General features: G+C 45.6%; 2 protein-coding genes across 2 annotated transcripts; one reads left to right on the top strand and one right to left on the bottom strand.

The window, feature by feature from the left end:
* Positions 1 to 2,340: 2,340 nt before the first annotated feature.
* Positions 2,341 to 6,650, top strand: LOC137357446 (zona pellucida sperm-binding protein 3-like). Its single transcript, XM_068023790.1, has 11 exons — positions 2,341 to 2,501; positions 3,439 to 3,517; positions 3,823 to 4,143; positions 5,081 to 5,196; positions 5,283 to 5,386; positions 5,478 to 5,655; positions 5,745 to 5,871; positions 5,952 to 6,040; positions 6,125 to 6,233; positions 6,320 to 6,452; positions 6,532 to 6,650. Exons 1-11 carry the CDS (start codon positions 2,341 to 2,343, stop codon positions 6,648 to 6,650), a joined length of 1,536 nt encoding a protein of 511 aa, XP_067879891.1.
* A 9,173-nt stretch (positions 6,651 to 15,823) lies between these two features.
* Positions 15,824 to 18,636, bottom strand: LOC137357445 (zona pellucida sperm-binding protein 3-like). Its single transcript, XM_068023788.1, has 9 exons — positions 18,235 to 18,636; positions 17,270 to 17,385; positions 17,083 to 17,186; positions 16,814 to 16,991; positions 16,600 to 16,726; positions 16,428 to 16,516; positions 16,232 to 16,353; positions 16,026 to 16,160; positions 15,824 to 15,948 (listed from the first exon to the last, which is right to left on the bottom strand). Exons 1-9 carry the CDS (start codon positions 18,634 to 18,636, stop codon positions 15,824 to 15,826), a joined length of 1,398 nt encoding a protein of 465 aa, XP_067879889.1.
* Positions 18,637 to 19,340: the final 704 nt, after the last annotated feature.

Here is a 19,340-nt window from a genome sequence, read left to right as displayed (position 1 = left end):
CATGCCTGGGTGGATGTATGGGGTTTGTGAGTTGCCCAAGCGTCAAACCCCCTACTCGGCCTTCCTCGTGGGGTCCAAAGGAGGGCAGAGCACGACGTTTGGCACCGGTATGGCTGCAGGAACCACCGAAACATGCCAAAGGTGACATATGACCGCCTTCAGGATTCTGCTCCGGATTTTCTGTTAGGGTTTACTCCCTTAACCTTGGTCTCTCCCGAGATGCTCACAAGGCAGTGGGGTTTTTAGGGTCCTTGCTCAGGGGTAGTTGGATGCCGGTGGGAGGAGGTGGGGGGAAAGGGAGTGGGAGGGGTGGAGGGAAGGGGGTGTGAGGAGGAGCTGGGAAGGCGGCTTCAGGGGGGTAGGTGAGGGGGTGCAGAGGAACAGGGTGCGAGTGGAAGATGGTGCGAGGGGGGAGCTGAGAAGGGGGTGCAAGGGGTGGGGGGAAGGGGGTGAGCTGGGGGGGGTGGAAGCAGGGGGTGGGGAAAGGGGGTGCAGGTAATAAAACATTTCATCGGCTCCCACCATTGGGAACTCTGCTCCCAGTACATGATGCTATTTGATAATCTCACTCCTGATATTATTGGCAAAGCCTCTGTAACCAAAAGAGTGATAGAGATGGTCAGACAAAACCAATTAATTGTATTCACACTGAAGATCATCATCACAAATTGACTCTATTCAGATCTGAAGAACATAAACCTTCACAAGACAAGTGTTGGGCACAACCCAGAATGTTTCTTCAAAGTATATCCTGGGGGGAGGGGGGGGGATATAAAAGTTTCCGACTTGATGTGAGTGCAGGTGCATTGATGAATAAACCGTTGCTGTTCTGTGTAATGGTTTTCCAGGGTGGCAGGGCTGAACTGGTGTAACAGTGTCAGCAGAGAATAGGGAAATGGACCCAAAAAGGAGCTCTCCGATTCCACTCAAGCTGTGCTGGACCTCGCTTGGAGATGTTTGATTCTGTCCTGGGAAACAAAGAGCAAATACATATTAGTGATAAATATGTTGGAAGAGTCATTAAAACAAGTCCACTCAGAGTGAGAGTTTACTTATGCTTATTAGTATAAATTTTATTCACATTGAGGTGAAGGACCACAGTGCTGGAGAATGGGATATGTTTCTTGAAACTGGAGTGTCAGAATGAACCACTCCCAGGACAGGTACAGCACGGGGTTAGATACAGAGTAAAGCTTCCTCTACACTGTCCACATCAAACACTCCCAGGGCAGGTACAGCACGGGGTTAGATAAAAAAGAAAAAAAAAAACGGGGTTAGATACAGAGTGAAGCTCCCAAAAAAAAAACAAAAAAAACGGGGTTAGATGCAGAGTAAAGCTCCCTCTACACTGTCCCCATCAATCACTCCCAGGACAGGTACAGCACGGGGTTAGATAAAAAAGAAAAAAAACAAAAAAAAAACGGGGTTAGATACAGAGTAAAGCTCCCTCTACACTGTCCACATCAAACACTCCCAGGGCAGGTACAGCACGGGGTTAGATACAGAGTAAAGCTCCCTCAAAAGCAAAGAAAAATACTAGTTAGATATCGACTGTAAATGCTACATTGTGTGAAGCTTCGGTGATCTGTGGGAAATCTGGGGCATATCCAATTGGAATGATCAAGTTGCATCCCGTATATTACTCTTTAAGGGAACTGTTCCTCAACTTTGGCTCAGCTCCAGGCCCAGGCTCCTGATTTTCGGCCTTTCGGTACCTTAGGGTTAGACAAACCGGCAGAAGGTCTCGTGACTCTGCTCTGGGCCGTGCAGAAGCAGCGATCCACATTCTCAGGGACAGCTGGGGTTGGGAAGGGGTTGGTGTCGCTCGAGCACGTTGCCTCTCCTTTGCTGTCCTGGCTGTGCTTTGGTGTCCCATAGAGAGGGGCATTGCGGTGCCCACTCATACACTCGAGGCCTCCTGCCACCAGTGAACTCCTCAGGGAATGGAGAGTCTCACTGACACTAGTAATACTGATATACCATCACAGTACTCATGTTGTGGCCTAACCAATGAGTTATACAGTTCCAGCATAACCTCCCTGCTCTTATATTCTATACTTCGGCGAATAAAGGAAAGGATTCCATATGCCTTTTTCATCACCTTATCGACCTGTCCTGCTACATTCAGGGATCTGTGGACATTCACTCAAAGGTCCCACATTTCCTCTACACTCCTCAGTATTTTCCCACTATTCGTGTGTTCCTTTGACTTGTTTGACCTCCTCAAATGCATCACCTCACACTTCTCCAAGTTGAATTCCATTTGCCGCTTTTCTGCCCATCTGACCAGACCATCAATATCTTCCTGCAGCCTAAGCTATCCTCCTCGCTATCTAACACATGGCCAATCTTTGTGTCATCTGCAAACTTCTTCATCATGCCCCCTCGAGGCCTGCTACCCGACCCGAAACCGACGGGATCCGGCGACACGTGTCGGATTCTGGTCCGGATCCATCTTCAAGTGAAGTCCGGGTTGGGTCGTGTCGGGCAGGACATACACGGTAGGTGCTCTGCCCATCAGTATTGAAATTTAAAAAACTTACCTGAGCTGGGAGTCCGGGACAAAGCTGAGTCTGCGTAGTGAGCGAGTGATGTCACAATGACGTCATCGCGCATGCGCTGCAGCTTAGCGGAGATTCCATGTCCGAAGGTGAGTAAAGGGATAGTCGGGTCGAGTCGAGTCGGGGTGGGTTTGGGTCGGGTCGGGTCGGGTCGGGTCGGGCTCGGGGCAAAATCGGAGGGACTTTGGCCAGGTCGGGCTCGAGTCCGCGGTGGTTCGGTCAGGTTCGGGTCGGGTTCTTTTCTCCCAACCTCAGCAGGCCTCTAATACCCCCTACATTTACATCCAAATCGTTAATATATGCCACAAAAAACAGGGGACCCAGTACTGAGCCCTGCAGAACGCCACAACCCTCCAGTCGCAAAAATACCTGTCAACAATTAACCTTTGTTTTCTGCCACTGAGCCAATTTTGGATCTATCTTGTTATGTTTCGCTGGATCCCAGGGGATTTTATTTTTGTAACCAGTCTGCCATATGGGACCTTGTCAAAAACCTTGCTAAAATCCATGTAGACCACATCAACTGCACGACCCTCATCTATCTTCCTTGTTGCTTCTTCATAAAATTCAAGTAATCTATGCTGACTATCCTTGATTATTCTGTGCCTTTCTAAGTGACAGTTTATCTTGTCTCTCTAAATAGATTCCAATAGTTTGCCCACTACTGAGGTTAGACTGACTGGCCTGTAATTATTCAGTCTGTCCCTCGCTCCCTTTTTAAACAGAGGTACAGTGTAAGAAATTCTCCCATTCTCCAGCACCACACCTGTATCCAGTGAGCACTGGAAAATGTTAGCTGTGTCCTTTGAAGAGGGGGGCAGGTGTACATTCGTTCCTCTGTTGATAAAACTGGGGATAACCCCTGTCATCCTCATAGATCAATGAACAAAGCATATTATCGTATTGTATTAATGGTTCCCTTCAACATGAGCAAGTTTGGAGCTGACATCTGTCAGGTGACACTGGGCCAACTCAGAGCCACTCCTATTGGTCCAAATAAAATAGGCCCTCCTGCCAATAAATCCATGGGTTCTGTCATTGGGTGTAAATTGTGGAGATTGGGGCTGGTTAATTGGCTCAATGTTGCTGCTTCTGGGATCATTGGTGTCAGGTGACTGCAGGTTGTGTGTATAAAAGGAGCTGGTTGGTGGGTGAAGGGATGGTTGAGTTGTTTGGTATCATGGGGGATTTTGTAATGAGGGGTTTGTTCCCAGTGCTGGTGTTAGTTGGAATTGTCTGTTGCTCTGATACTTGGCAACAGTTTCGAGACCAGAGGTTTCCATGGACAATAGTAAAAGCCACCCCTGTGCCTCAGAGAGTCCCTCCAACTGGGTCTCCCTTTGGTTCCCATTTCCGTGTGTCTGAGGGTCGAAGTGTGTCTCCACTGCAGACTGTGACGGTGCAGTGTGGAGAGCAGAACCTGCTGGTCAGGGTCCAGATGGATTTATTTGGAACCAGGCACCTGATTAAAGCTGCTGACCTGACCCTGGGGACAGCAGGTTGTCGGCCGACCAGGATCTACTCTCAGAATCACACTGTCCTCTTTGACTATGGGCTCCATGAGTGTGGCAGCAGTTTGCAGGTAATGTTGACTCCTGTTCTAAGCTTGGTGTTGCTTGTTCCTCATTCTTCATTCCAATACTTGTTGAAATCTGTTCAATGCCATTTTCCTACTTTATAAAACCTCAAGCTAGTTTTCAATTCTACACTGGACCTTGCTTCATCTGGTGTTTCCTGCACTCCCCAATGTTGATTGTTAACACTGTTGGTCTTTAACTTTAATTGGTATTCCTCCTGACCTATCTTTCTGTAAACTGTAAATGTTCAGCTTTATTACTCATTTGGGTCATTGAGATTGCATTTTGAGTTTGAAGTTTCAGTTTTACCTAATGAAGTTGGGTTTAAGATGAAATGGGACTAAAAATTGAGCTGTAGTATATGAAAGGGAAACTCTACATTTCCTACTTCCCCTGTAATTGGAACATATGGGGTTGTGGATTAAATGAAATCTGTCTGGCCAAATTACTACCAGCTTGTGGCTTTTTGTTATTGGTTAAATTGTCACATCTCGCTTTCTTGCTGACAATTGCTTTTCTTTCATGAGACTAGACATAAGCCCATGAATGGAGATCTCTGGCCACTGGGGCCTGTTTGGCTGTTCAGTGACACCATGGCTAAATTTCTACATTTTACTGTCCTTTCTACCCAATCCCTTGTGTTGATTCCTCTTGTACCCAAAATCTTGCCTGTCTTGAATATATCAAGTAGAATATCCCACTTGGTTGGAGAAACACAATTTGTTTACAATGCTGAAGATATTTCTTTGCTCTGACTTAAATGGCTGTCCCTTTGCCTGACTGTGATCCTAAAATCTAGACTCTCCCGCTGCAGGAAATGGTTTCCCAGCATCTAGCTTTTCATTCCCAGTAGAAATGCAATCTCAATTTCTTTCTGAACTCTTAGCATAATGGTCTCCATTTCAGACCAGCTTGTCATTCCTTTTAGCTGATGTCTTTCAGATGGTTGGAGATTTCCTGGTCTACACCACCCACCTGAACCACACCCCCCAGTATCATGGATCTGTCATTGTGAGAACAAATGGAGCTGTCATTCCCATTGAGTGTCATTATTTTAGGTGAGAATATTTACCTGATTGTAGATATGATCTAGAGCTGTATTTTTTTCTCAATTTGTCCCAAAATGACTCCCCTGTCCTTCCAGGAAGGGCAATGTGAGCAGTAACCTCATCAAGCCCACCTGGATCCCATTCAGCTCCACCAAGTCTGGAGAAGGGCATCTGTCATTCTCACTGCGCCTAATGAATGGTATGTGATGGGTGGATGGGGAGTGATTTCCTGTACTCACCCACTGGGAGTTGTACCCACTGTCTCTAACCCTTGTCCTCTTGTACTTCAGACGACTGGCTTACAGAGCGCACCTCGACTGTCTACTACCTGGGTGACCTCATTCACATTGAGGCCTCTGTTTCAATGACCAACCACATGCCCCTGAAGCTCTACATTGACCGCTGTGTAGCTACATTGAGCCCAGACAAGGATTCCACCCCGAGATACAGCATCATTGACTACAATGGGTAAGGAGCTCTCTGCTTTCTCCAGCTGCTCCCATCTCAATGGCTTCACTTGATTCACTTCATGTCCCTTTTTTAAAATCTTTCTCCAGTTGCCTCCTGGACAGCAAAGCTGAGGACTCCTTTTCAACCTTCGTGTTGCCAAGAGACGAGCGTGAGCTGGACAAGCTCCGGTTTGACCTGGATGCTTTCCGCTTCTTTGGAGATGACCGTTCCTTGGTAAGAGGAAGTTGATCATTGGGGTCTCCATGTTGGGAGGGAGTCACTAAATTGTGTTGCAATGTCTCTCTCTCTCCCAGATTTTCATCACCTGTCACCTGAAAGTTGCTCCAGTGGATCGGAGAGATTCCATGAACAAAGCTTGTACTTTCCAGAAGATGCAGAATGTGTAAGTTCCCTTTCCCTCCTTCAGGGGTGTGTTGTATGGGAATGTGATGGACAACCTGGTTGATCAACTGTTTCTCTTGTTTAGCTGGACCCCATTGGAGGAATCCAACAATGACATTTGTGCCTGTTGCCATGTGGGTAACTGTGGTGCCACAAGGGAGTTCCTATTTCCTTCCAGAGGAAGGAGGGATCTTGTACTGGAAGCTGGTAGGACTTTGATCCTCTAGATGTGGGAGGTCTCCCTTTACCCCCTCTAACTGGCATGTTTGATATTGCAGAGAGTGAAGCTGGATTGAAGTGGGAGGGTGAGGCCTCACTTGGACCCCTGGTCATTCTGGATACTGAGGTAACTGACCTGGCAACGGAGTCCTTGAATGAGGTTGAGCGAAGGCTGCAGGAGAGGTCTCCAGGTGGTGAGTTGGCTGACTGCTAGTTTCCATTTTCCCCTCAGTGTTTCCTTCACTAACCATTGGTTTCTCATTGCTTTTGGAGGTGTGGAGTCTGAGGTGGTCCTGATTGTGGCCCTGACTGTGACAGCTGTCTGTTTGATCTCTGCTTTATTGATCGCCTTGTTCCTGTACAGGAAACACAAGCAAACTCTGATCAACTAGTTATCAAATCATCAATAAACAGATTACTTGTATCTTGTCTGTTAATTCATTGGCCACTGGAGCCTGTTAGTTAAATGGGTCCATAGATCTAATGACTACAATTAACCTAAGCCCAGAACTACACCTCGTGAATCACCTACTGGCAGAGTTTTAAAAAGTTAACTTGTATTTGAAGGGGTTGTTCTTCAATTGCTAACTGCATTTCAATGCCAGACTCCTTTATTCCTCCTCCTGTCGAGGAGGGATGTGAACAGGTCTGAATCTTCTTGTGGAACTGCTATTAGATTTGGCCAGTTGGGGTTTACTCTAGTTGCTGCTTTCTGTTCCATGTCTATGCTCACCCCCCCCCCCCACCCCGGAGAGTGCACATTCTTCTTTTGGGTCTTTAAGGTTTGCTGCAACCAATGGGCAGTAGAGGATCTGTCATTATACATATTTGATTTATGTAGGCACACTTTTTAATGTGACTTAATTACCAATTTTTATTTGGCCAGTTAACTAAGTGAAGGTTATTGTGGGAGCAACAGATTTCAGATTTAATAGCTGTGGGAGCCATCTTGGCTGAAGTATATGGGACTAAACTCTGAACTTTGAGCTCACAAATGCCATTTCTAACGATATGGCCTTCCAGTGGACAGTCTATCTTCAAATAGAGGGTGGGTGGGCATCGCAAGCATATCACCTGACTGGCAGAATCTAATCTGGTGCCTGAGCTTCTGTCTTGTTTGCTAGTTTGCAGGTGGAAGCAGGAAGCTACAAAGGCCCATTGAGGTAATGAACAAAACTATGGCAGATGATCCATGCAGGAAGTGACAGACTTTAGACACAGGCAGGAGCCGAGACAAAAACAAGTAGTTCGTTCTAGTAAAGGAGCAAAGACTTTAGTGATCCGAGATAATGGAATGTTGGTCCCTCTGGGAGGGATGGTAAAGGCCTTCAGTTTTGAAGAATATTGGTCAACTGGATTTGAATTTTTGAGCATGGAACATTAAGTGTAAATTTGATTTGAGGTTCAATCTGATTTAACCACACTGGGGCTTAAATTAAAGTCACATGTCCTCAATGGAGGTTTGAGGGGTAATCTGCTCAAGGTGTTTCATGTCAGAAGGATTTGAACAAAGAAAATTACAGCACAGGAACAGGCCCTTTGGCCCTCCAAGCCTGCACCGATCCATATCCTCTATCTAAACATGTTGCCTATTTTCTAAGGGTCTGTATCTCTTTACTTCCTGCCCATTCATGTATCTGTCTAGATACATCTTAAAAGACGCTATCGTGCCCGCATCTACCACCTCCACTGGCAATGTATTCCAGGCACCTACCACCCTCTGCGTAAAGAACTTTCCACGCATATCCCCCCTAAACCTTTCCCCTCACTTTGAAATCGTGACCCCTAGTAACTGAATTCCCCCCACTCCGGGGGGAAAAAGCTTCTTGCTATCCACCCTGTCTATACCTCTCATGATTTTGTACACCTCAATCAGGTTCCCCCCTCAACCTCCGTCTTTCTAATGAAAATAATCCTAATCTCGACCTCTCTGCATAGCTAGCGCCCTCCATACCAGGCAACATCCTGGTGAGCCTCCTCTGCACCCTCTCCAAAGCATCTACATCCTTTTGGTAATGTGGCGACCAGAACTGCACGCAGTATTCCAAATGTGGCCGAACCAAAGTCTTATACAACTGTAACATGACCTGCCAACCCTTGTACTCAATACCCTGTCCGATGAAGGAAAGCATGCCGTATGCCTTCTTGACCACTCTATTGACCTGCGTTGCCACCTTCAGGGAACAATGGACCTGAACACCCAAATCTCTCTGTACATCAATTTTCCCCAGGACATTTCCATTTACTGTGTAATTCACTCTTGAATTGGATCTTCCAAAATGCATCACCTCGCATTTGCCTGGGTTGAACTCCATCTGCCATTTCTCTGCCCAACTCTCCAATCTATCTGTATTCTGCTGTATTCTCTGACCGTCCCCTTCACTATCTGCTACTCCACCAATCTTAGTGTCGTCTGCAAACTTGCTAATCAGACCACCTATACTTTCCTCCAAATCATTTATGTATATCACAAACAACAGTGGTCCCAGCACAGATCCCTGTGGAACACCACTGGTCACACGTCTCCGTTTTGAGAAACTCCCTTCCACTGCTGCTCTCTGTCTCCTGTTGCCCAGCCAGTTCTTTATCCATCTAGCTAGTACACCCTGGATAAGGGTAGGTATAGGGAATTGAGAACAAGGGGGCCTGAACTTAATTTGAGTGATTCCAGTGAGGGGAATCTAGAACAGTTAGTCCCAAGGTAGGACAAATCTCAGTCTCTTAACGTATGAGTTAAGAGCAGGAGTAGGTTCCCCTCCAGCCATTCAATACAATCATAACTGATCTGAGTGTAATCTCAATTTCACATGCCTGTCTTTTCCCCCCTCGAAAACCGTATGGGTTTTCTGGGATATGAAATTGGGACGCTTAACCTGTTCTTCCTGCTTTGCAACCTTCCCCAGGGTGTTAACTACATGGTGTTAATACTTTTATCACATTGAGTACCATTACCATATCTAACAGATGGCATTAAGGTGCAGATCGTTGCTTGTTGAACTGAATAGGCCGATCGGAGGAGCCGACTCTGGTTCCCAAGTTACTCCATGTGGCCATTGAGTCCCAAAAGGTTTTAGTTGAACTTTCCAGTTGGGGGACAATTGATCAAAAACTAATGGGGTTAAAATTGGGTGGACTTGACAGAAGTTCTCTGACTCTGGTCTGAAGACACTTTGTACAAGGAAGAAATCAATGTTTTCTAGTAGATTTCATTGTAAGTGAAGTTCAGCCTCAGTTGCCAGGGAGCGAGATGGAGTCGTTGTCTAGGTAACGGAGTTTGGGGCCGGGACTGACAATGGCATTGGTTCCTCTGATATTTAGTTGGGGGAACTATCTACTCATGCAGCCCTGTGTGTCAGATAAGCAGTCGGATAATTTAGAGATAGCGGAGGGGCTGAGTGGTAATGAGGTAGAGCTGGGTGTATTCAGCATATGTGTGGAAACGGACTGTTTTCAGATGTCACCAGGGGAGCATACAGATAAGAAATAAAAGGGGCCAAGGATAGATTCTGAGGACACACTAGAGGTAATGGTTCTGGACTGGGGAGAGAAGCTACTGCAGGTGATTCTTGGGCTTGGACTTGATAGATAATAGAATCAGGGAAGATACAGATACAAGTTCAGGGCTAAGGGACAAGTGCAGGGATAGATGGTATATCAGTATTACTAGTGTCAGCGAGAGTCTCCATTCCCTGAGGAGTTCACTGGTGGCAGGAGGCCTCGAGTGTACGAGTGGGCACCGCATTGTCCCTCTCAATGGGACACCAAAGCACAGCCAGGACCGCAAAGGAGAGGCAACGAGCCCGAGCGACACCACATTCCCAACCCTAGCTGTCCCTGCCCATCCTGAGAATGTGGATCGCTGCTTTTGCACAGCCCAGAGCAGAGTCACGAGACGTTCTGTTGGTTTGTCTGATCCCGCTCTGTACCGAAAGGCCGAAAATCAGGAGCCTGGGCCTGGAGCTGAGCCAAAGTTGAGGAACAGTTCCCTTAAAGAGTAATATACGGGATGCAACTTGATCATTCCAATTGGATATGCCCCAGATTTCCCACAGATCACCGAAGCTTCACACAGTGTAGTATTTACAGTCTATATCTAACCTATGTCGCGCCACCCAAGTACCAGGCAATGAGCATCTCCAACAAGAGAGAATCTAACCATCTCCCCTTGACATTCAATGGCATTACCATCGCTGAATCCCCCACTATCAACATCCTAGGGACTACCATTGACCAGAAACTGAACTAGAGGAGCCATATAAATACCATAGCTACAAGAGCAGGTCAGAGGCATGGAATCCTGAGGCGAGTAAATCACCTCCTGACTCCCCAAAGCCTGTCTACCATCGACAAGGCACAAGTCAGGAGTGTGATGGAATACTCTCCACTTGCCTGGATGGGTGCAGCTCCAACAACACTCAAGACACCATCCAGGCCAAAGCAGCCCGCTTGACTGGCACCCCATCTACAAGCATTCACTCCCTCCACCACTGACGCACAGTGGCAGCAGTGTGTACCATCTACAAGATGCACTGCAGCAATGCACCAAGGCTCCTTCGACAGCACCTTCCAAACCCGCGACCTCTACCACCTAGAAGGACAAGGGCAGAAAATGCATGGGAACACCACCACCTGCAAGTTCCCCTCCAAGTCACACACCATCCTAACTTGGAACTATATCACCGTTCCTTCACTGTCGCTGGGTCAAAATCCTGGAACTCCCTTCCTAACAACATTGTGGGTATACCTCCCCCACATGGACTGCAGCGGTTCAAGAAGGCAGCTCACCACCGCCTCTTCAAGGGCAATTAGGGATGGGCAATAAATGCTGGCCTGGCCAGTGAAGCCCACGTCCCATGAATGAATAAAAAAAAACCTGTATTTGTCTTTGTTTTTGAGGGAGCTTTACTCTGTATCTAACCCCCGTTTTTTCTTTTTCTTTTAGGTGGCCTTTGTTGAATCTAACCCCCGTGCTGTAACTATCCTGGGAGTGTTTGATGGGGACAGTGTAGAGGGAGCTTTACCCTGTATCTAACCCCCGTTTTTTTTTTTTTGCTGGACCTGTCCTGGGAGTGTTTGATGGGATAGTGTAGAGAGAGTTTTACTCTGTATCTAACACCATTTTTTTCTTTTCTTTTTCTTTTTATTTGTAGTGGGAGATGGGGAGAGTGAGGGTGGCAGAGATAGATTGACATTTGCTCTGTATCTAATCCCCGTGTCATCCCTGTCCTGGGAGTGTTTGATGGGACAGTGTAGAGGGAGCTTTACTCTGTATCTAACCCCGTTTTTTTTTGATTGGGGACAGTGTCGAGGGAGCTTTACTCTGTATCTAACCCCCATTTTTTTTTGATGGGGGACAGTGTCGAGGGAGCTTTACTCTGTATCTAACCCCCGTGCTGTACCTGTCCTGGGAGTGTTTGATGGGGACAGTGTGGAGGGAGCTTTACTCTGTATCTAACCCCATTTTTTACTTTTTTTCGTACTGTCCCTGTCCTGGGAGTGTTTGATGGGGACAGTGTGGAGGGAGCTTTACTCTGTATCTAACCCCATTTTTTTATTTTTTTCGTACTGTACCTGTCCTGGGAGTGTTTGATGGGGACAGTGTAGAGGGAACTTTACTCTGTATCTAACCCTGTGCTGTCCCTGTCCTGCGAGTGGTTCATTCTGACACTCCAGTTTCAAGGAACATATCCCATTCTCCAGCACTGTGGTCCCTCACCTCAATGTGAATAAAATTTATACTAATAAACTTAAGTGAACTCTCACTCTGAGTGGACATGTTTTCATCAATCCTCCAACACATTTATCACTAATATGTATTTGCTCTTTGTTTCCCAAGACAGAATCAAACATCTCCAAGCGAGGTCCAGCACAGCTTGAGTGGAATCGGAGAGCTCCTTTTTGGGTCCATTTCCCTATTCTCTGCTGACACTGTTACACCAGTTCAGCCCTGCCACCCTGGAAAACCATTACACAGAACAGCAACGGTTTATTCATCAATGCACCTGCACTCACATCAAGTCGGAAACTTTTATTTCTCTCCCCCCTTCCCCCTCCCCCCAGGATATACTTTGAAGAAACATTCTGGGTTGTGCCCAACACTTGTCTTGTGAAGGTTTATGTTCTTCAGATCTGAATAGAGTCAATTTGTGATGATGATCTTCAGTGTGAATACAATTAGTTGGTTTTGTCTGACCATCTCTATCACTCTTTTGGTTACAGAGGCTTTGCCAATAATATCAGGAGTGACATTAGGAGGGTGATAAGTTTTATTTAATTTAAACATTTATATAGAATTTCATTCCGCTGTACTGTTGTAACGTACACTAGGACCTCTCGTGAATATTGGGGCCTAGGAATTGTCTGTAACTTGGAGTTGATGACATTATAATGGACGGTTGCTTTTGGGCAATGCAGTAACTAGGGAGATAGCCCACAATGGAGCAATTAATACCCAGAGCAGTGGGAGAAGCAACAAGAGTCTATTAAATGACAACCCTCAGACTGGGATCACTCAGAGAAACAGTTCAAACTTACTTCAACATAACAAATTAGCCTCGCAGCTCAGACCATCGTACAGCTGGAGTCAGGGACAGATGTGATAGGGAGAGTTTGTTCAGTGCTTTGAAAATGCTCTGTCGTCTAACATCACGGGAGGTTTTATCATGGTAACCTATACTCTAGTTACTGTGGAAGCTGGGTTTATTTAGTGGAGCCAGAAAATGACCAGGTTTTGTTTTAGTTATATTTTCATTTGACCATTTCTGGCAGTTATTGCTGCAGCTTGAAAATTAGATTTCCAGTTGGCAAACAGCATCATATAAGGAGGCAAAATAAACAGCATTCAGGATGGGCACAGATCACCTGGAGGGGGTTAGGAGGAGGGGTGTGAATCAACCCACCTGCAGGACCCATATCCAGCCAGTGAGCTTCCAACGTCACTACTGTCACCAAATATTCATGTTCTTGAGTGATAAGTGCACTGGTGAGAGAGGAACTAAGTTTTAAACCTGGAACATAGTCATTTTAACCCCTATCTTCATACTTGGGGTCTCTAAGGGCTATTTTCAGTCAGTACAAGATTTCCTTTGGAAGTAATGCTTCCGTTGTTTTTTTGCTACTGTTACAAGGATGTTTTTTTGTATTAAAACTTAGGATTCTAAGTTTTTAAAAAATGTAAAGGATTTCACTGGACATAGAGACATCTGGAAATATTAAACAAGACCAACAGAAGCAGAACTTGTAACAAGGACTGGAATGCAGTTAGTTTTAAAGGAAACCAGCAGGGGATTTGTCCTCCGCTATCCTTTGAGAAGACAGAATTTCAGACTAGGTATGTGACTTGCTTCTGGAAAGTTTTTTTTTAAAACGCCAGTGATTTTGGTCAAAAGCAAGCTTTTTGGAATTTGATTTTAACCCGCCTGGAGATCAGAAGATGACCCAGAAAAGTATTATCTATATTAAACAATCCTTGCTATTGTAAAAGAAAAGCTTATATGAAGTGGCACTGTTCAAAGGAACCCTGAATGGCCAGAAATATTGCTTTTTTTTTCAAATAAACACATCAGTGGGTGCCACAGTGGTTAGCACCACAGCCTCACAGTTCTGGGGACCCAGGTTCAATTCTGGGTACTGCCTGTGAGGAGTTTGCAAGTTCTCCCTGTGACTGCATGGGTTCCCTCCCACAGCCAAAGACTTGTGGGTGATAGGTAAATTGGCTGTTGTAAATTGCCCCTAGTGTCAGTAGGTGGTAGGGAATATGGGATTACTCTAGTGTTAGTATAAATGGGTGGTTGTTGGTTGCCACAGACTTGGTGGGCCGAAAGGGCCTGTTTCAATGCTGTATCTCTAAATAAATAAACATGTTACTGCAGTCCTGATACTAGACCTCTGAAGCCTTCTCCCATTGAAGGCATTTGAACACCTACCCATCAGGCAGTTTATCAACCTCACCTGCAAAGACTTGAGTGGCATCTAACTATTTGAGTTTGGGAGTCCTTACCAAACCAAAGAACCTCCTTCCAGATCATGACAGTTGAACTTCTTAAATTCCTTTCATATGAAACAGCTGAAACAAAAATCCTGGTTCACTGCTCTTTGAATGTATGTGCATGAGGATGAGGGAAATAGAGCTTTCACTTCTCAGATTTACTTGATTAGTAAAGACTTGGTTTCAGAATAAAATGCTTATTTGTTAAAGAAACCTGGTCGGTGTGCCATTTTCTGGGGCCGAAGAGTATCTAATTGTCTTGCACTAAGTGGGAAATTTGTTATGTTATGACCGGTGGAACTGGATTTATAGTTCACTCTTCCCCCGTGGGTCATAGTACAACTGACCCAGGTGGCATTGCCTTCCATTGAGGCCTAAACTCCCACTAGTGCCTGGAGACTCCATTAAAAGGAGGTCACCTTGTGCTCAGTCCAAAACCAGGCAAGAGCAGAGGATTCAAGGAGAGAGCAGGAAATGGTATCTTCAGGGGAAGGGGAAACAAGTCACCAATTATCAGCTCCATCTCTTCCTCTCTCCAGAGGAGAACTGCAACCAGTTTGCAGTAAAGTTCAGGCTCTATTGTTCACCCAAGGGAAGATGCAGCCAAACACTGAATTGTGATAGGGCTCTGCATAGTACCAGCTACCACTAGTCATCAGTAACATTGCAGGGTTAATAAGGCAATATAGAATCTACAGCAGTATGAAAAAGCAAAGGGTCTCAGTAAGAAATGCTTCAAGTATGCTGTCTGACTCCACACTGCCAACTGAGATACTAAACCCAATGGATCAGTTATAATCCTACTACAAGTAGTCCTGGAAGATGAACTGAAGATCACTGCCAGCTATAACTAGGGTCATTTGTGGTTCAGATTGCTGTCAAATCCAGCCTGTAATGGGAACAGGTTTATTCCCAGACTGAGTACAGCTGTAAGCATGATTTAGACATGTCATTCCACTAGAATGAGTTACATTTACTGCCCTATTCTCATTAGGATAGCAGCAGGGCATTTGTACACATTAGGGAAAGCAGAGTGCAGTGGATTTGCTTCCTGGTTACGACGTTGCACTAAAGCAACCTATTACATCAACTCCAACTTGTACAATTCCAAAGCCCCAATATTCATGGCAGATCCAAGTGAAAATTACTTATCTACTCAAGGTCAGCCTCAGTCTTCAGAGATCAGACAGAGCTCCTCAAACTAGGAATCTTTCTACCCCAATTCTTCACTTTTGGTCAACTAGTCTATGGAATTTGAAAACCTGTCACCACTAGCCATATAAAGCCAATGGAACAGCTTGGAGGAATCAGTTTGCCCTAATTCAGTGAATCAGCATTCACCTAAAAAAGGTCAGTGAATTGTACTGTGAATGTTGCACAGTTGCCATAGATACATTCATCCCAGTCCTGATGTAAGGCATTGACAGTAATTTTGATACTAGTTACTGGGTTCCGTTAAACGAACAGGGAACAGAGGGGGGCTGCTGAGAGATACTTATTTAAAAACCCAGTCTGCAGCCACATAAGATAAAGTGACAAATGAGCTCTTGCACACAAGATACTGCTTTATTGATCATTTCATAATTGATTGAATGGAGTTTGCTTGTGTTTCCTGTACAGGAACAAGGCTATCAATGAAGCAGAGATCAGACAGACAGCTGTCACAGTCAGGGCCACAATCAGGACCACCTCAGACTCCACACCTACAAAGCAATGAGAAACCAATGGTTAGTGAAGGAAACACTGAGGGAAAATGGAAACTAGCAGTCAGCCAACTCACCACCTGGAGATCTCTCCTGCAGCCTTCGCTCAACCTCATTCAAGGACTCCGTTGCCAGGTCAGTTACCTCAGTATCCAGAATGACCAGGGGTCCAAGTGAGGCCTCACCCTCCCACTTCAATCCAGCTTCACTCTCTGCAATATCAAACATGCCAGTTAGAGGGGGTAAAGGGAGACCTCCCACATCTAGAGGATCAATGTCCTACCAGCTTCAGGTACAAGATCCCTCCTTCCTCTGGAAGGAAATCGGAACTCCCTTGTGGCACCACAGTTACCCACATGGCAACAGGCACAAATGTCATTGTTGGATTGCTTCAATGGGGTCCAGCTAAATAAGAAACAGTTGATCAACCAGGTTGTCCATCACCTTTCATACATGCGTGTGAAGAAAAACAAACTTACACATTCTGCATCTTTTGGAAAGTACAAGCTTTGTTCATGGAATCTCTCCGATCCACTGCAGCAACTTTCAGGTGACAGGTGATGAAAATCTGTGGGATAAATTTCAACACAAATTATTTAGTGACTCCCTCCCAACATGAAAAACCCAATGAATGAACCATATTCCTCTTACCAAGGAACGTTCATCTCCAAAGAAGCGGAAAGCATCCAGGTCAAACCGGAGCTTGTCCAGCTCACGCTCGTCTCTTGGCAACACGAAGGTTGAAAAGGAGTCCTCAGCTTTGCTGTCCAGGAGGCAACTGGAGAAAGATTCAAAAAGGGACATGAAGTGAATCAAGTGAAGCCATTGAGATGGGAGCAGCTGGAGAAAGCAGAGAGCTCCTTACCCATTGTAGTCAATGATGCTGTATCTCGGGGTGGAATCCTTGTCTGGGCTCAATGTAGCTACACAGCGGTCAATGTAGAGCTTCAGGGGCATGTGGTTGGTCATTGAAACAGAGGCTTCAATGTGAATGAGGTCACCCAGGTAGTAGACAGTCGAGGTGCGCTCTGTAAGCCAGTCATCTGAAGTACAAGAGGACAAGGGTTGGAGACAGTGGGTACAACTCCCAGTGGGTGAGTACAGGAAATCACTCCCCATCCACCCATCACATACCATTCATTAGGCGCAGTGAGAATGACAGATGCCCTTCTCCAGACTTGGTGGAGCTGAATGGGATCCAGGTGGGCTTGATGGGGTTACTGCTCACATTGCCCTTCCTGGAAGGACAGGAGAGTCATTTTAGGACAAATTGATAAAAACCAGCTCTAGATCATATCCACAATCAAGTAAATATTCTCACCTAAAATAATAACACTCAATGGGAATGACAGCTCCATTTGTTCTCACAATGACAGATCCATGATACTGGGGGGTGTGGTTCAGGTGGGTGGTGTAGACCAGGAAATCTCCAACCATCTGAAAGACAGACATCAGGAAAGAAGAGAATGTTTGGCTAATGAGTTTAGAGGAATGAGGGAGGTTCTCAAACTGAGTTTGCTGGGTAAATACCAAGAGGCTATTCCTTTGACTAGAACAAGGTCGGCTAATCATGCCATAGATTTTTTTTTGGACTTTCCAATCTCACTGGAAGTTGTGCTCAGTTGAGTACATTCAAAATAGAATAGTTCTTGGGCTAAAGTAAATCAAGCAACATGGGGACTGAGTCGGAAAGTGGAGTTAGTGTGGAATTTCAGCCACAATCTTATTAACTGAGGTCAGTCTCCAAGGCTCTACACACTGTGCTGTAGATTGTCCAATAGTTGGCCATTACCACCACAGATGTTAATGTGAGGAGAACAGGCAAGCATGAAGGACTGACCAAAAGCAAAGTGAATCAATGAAAAGGACAGCTTCACTGAACAGTTAAAGGAAACACAAACTGGCAGTAATTTGGAAGTATTAACAGAAGGTTTGCCTTCATTTAATCCAAGCATTCTAATCACCAGGAGGCTCCCTTCAAATCACATTTAATTCTACAATTTATTCACAAAAAGTCAGTGAGATTGAATTCAATATTCAGATTTTAACATTCAATCTAAAAACCCACAAGACAAAGCGTACAGTAGGAAAAGCTTGGAAAAACCAAGTGAAGGATAAGACCAATGGGGTTGATAGTCAACACTGGATTAACCAGGTGACCTGATAAAACAAAGGACAATTGAATCAGGTTTAATGTTTACAAAACAGGCATCTCTTTGTCAAGTATTAAAATGAAAAGAGGGGAACAATCTACATCAAGTTTATAACACAAGTTAAAGACATTACCTGCAATCTGCTGCCACACTCATGGAGCCCATAGTCAAAGAGGACAGTGTGGTTCTGAGAGTAGATCCTGGTCGGCCGACAACCTGCTGTCCCCAGGGTCAGGTCAGCAGCTTTAATCAGGTGCCTGGTTCCAAATAAATCCATCTGGACCCTGACCAGCAGGTTCTGCTCTCCACACTGCACCGTCACAGTCTGCAGTGGAGACACACTTCGACCCTCAGACACACGGAAATGGGAACCAAAGGGAGGCCCAGTTGGAGGGACTCTCTGAGGCACAGGGGTGGCTTTTACTCTTCTCCATGAAAACCTCTGGTCTCGAAACTGTTGCCAAGTATCAGAGCAACAGACAACTCCAACTAACACCAGCACTGGGAACAAACCCCTCATTACAAAATCACCCATGATACCAAACAACTCAACCATCCCTTCACCCACCAACCAGCTCCTTTTATACACACAACCTGCAGTCACCTGACACCAATGATCCCAGAAGTAGCAACATTGAGCCAATTAACCAGCCCCAATCTCCACAATTTCCACCCAATGACAGAACTCATGGATTTATTGCCAGGAGACTCTTCCACACAGGGGTTTATTAAAGAATTCGCCCTGATCCAATGGGATTGTTGTTCTTGGTGATTGGCTGTCAGAAGTGCTTCACACTCAGAGTGTGGTTCCAAGGGACACTGCACGGATCAGGTGGAGTGGAAATGTCATCGGTCTCCATATAGTTGAAGCAAATTGATCCATCGCTGAACTGGGAAATTTCCTTCTTTTTTCCTGCTGCACAGGACGCAGAGAGGGTTTCCTGTATAGGCCTCTTATACACACTTTCAGACTTCCTCCCCCTTGTCTCCCCTCCCAACACAATCTGCTGTTCTGTCTTGCTACCCTGCGGATACTGGTAGCCCCAGAAGAGGGCTCTTTCTGTGGGACCCGTCCCCTTGCACCATTGGGAATCTGGTGTGAACATTACAGGAGTGGTTGCGTGCAACGGGCTTTCAAACATCCTCACAGACTCCCAGGCTGCCTGGGAGAAGTCTGTGGTTCGTGTTTATTCTGAGTGTGAGATTGCTACTCCTGCACTGTCTCAATTTTTCGCTGCA

This window comes from Heterodontus francisci, chromosome 48 (genome assembly GCF_036365525.1).
Source record: "Heterodontus francisci isolate sHetFra1 chromosome 48, sHetFra1.hap1, whole genome shotgun sequence".
Taxonomy (NCBI): domain Eukaryota; kingdom Metazoa; phylum Chordata; class Chondrichthyes; order Heterodontiformes; family Heterodontidae; genus Heterodontus; species Heterodontus francisci.
The sequence above is the reverse complement of the archived record's forward strand: the minus strand, read 5'-3'. Positions and strand labels throughout refer to the sequence as shown.

What these genes read in the sequence shown, in the direction of transcription:
- LOC137357446 (XM_068023790.1), top strand. Translation starts at nt 2,341, where the DNA reads ATGGCCAATCTTTGTGTCATCTGCAAACTTCTTCATCATGCCCCCTCG. An exon ending in TTGGAGCTGACATCTGTCAG is followed by an intron (nt 3,518 to 3,822) that starts GTGACACTGGGC and finishes ACTTGGCAACAG; the next exon opens with TTTCGAGACCAGAGGTTTCC. An exon ending in ATTGAGTGTCATTATTTTAG is followed by an intron (nt 5,197 to 5,282) that starts GTGAGAATATTT and finishes CTGTCCTTCCAG; the next exon opens with GAAGGGCAATGTGAGCAGTA.
- LOC137357445 (XM_068023788.1), bottom strand. Translation starts at nt 18,636, where the DNA reads ATGGGTGATTTTGTAATGAGGGGTTTGTTCCCAGTGCTGGTGTTAGTT. An exon ending in ATTGAGTGTTATTATTTTAG is followed by an intron (nt 17,187 to 17,269) that starts GTGAGAATATTT and finishes CTGTCCTTCCAG; the next exon opens with GAAGGGCAATGTGAGCAGTA. An exon ending in AGCATCATTGACTACAATGG is followed by an intron (nt 16,727 to 16,813) that starts GTAAGGAGCTCT and finishes ATCTTTCTCCAG; the next exon opens with TTGCCTCCTGGACAGCAAAG.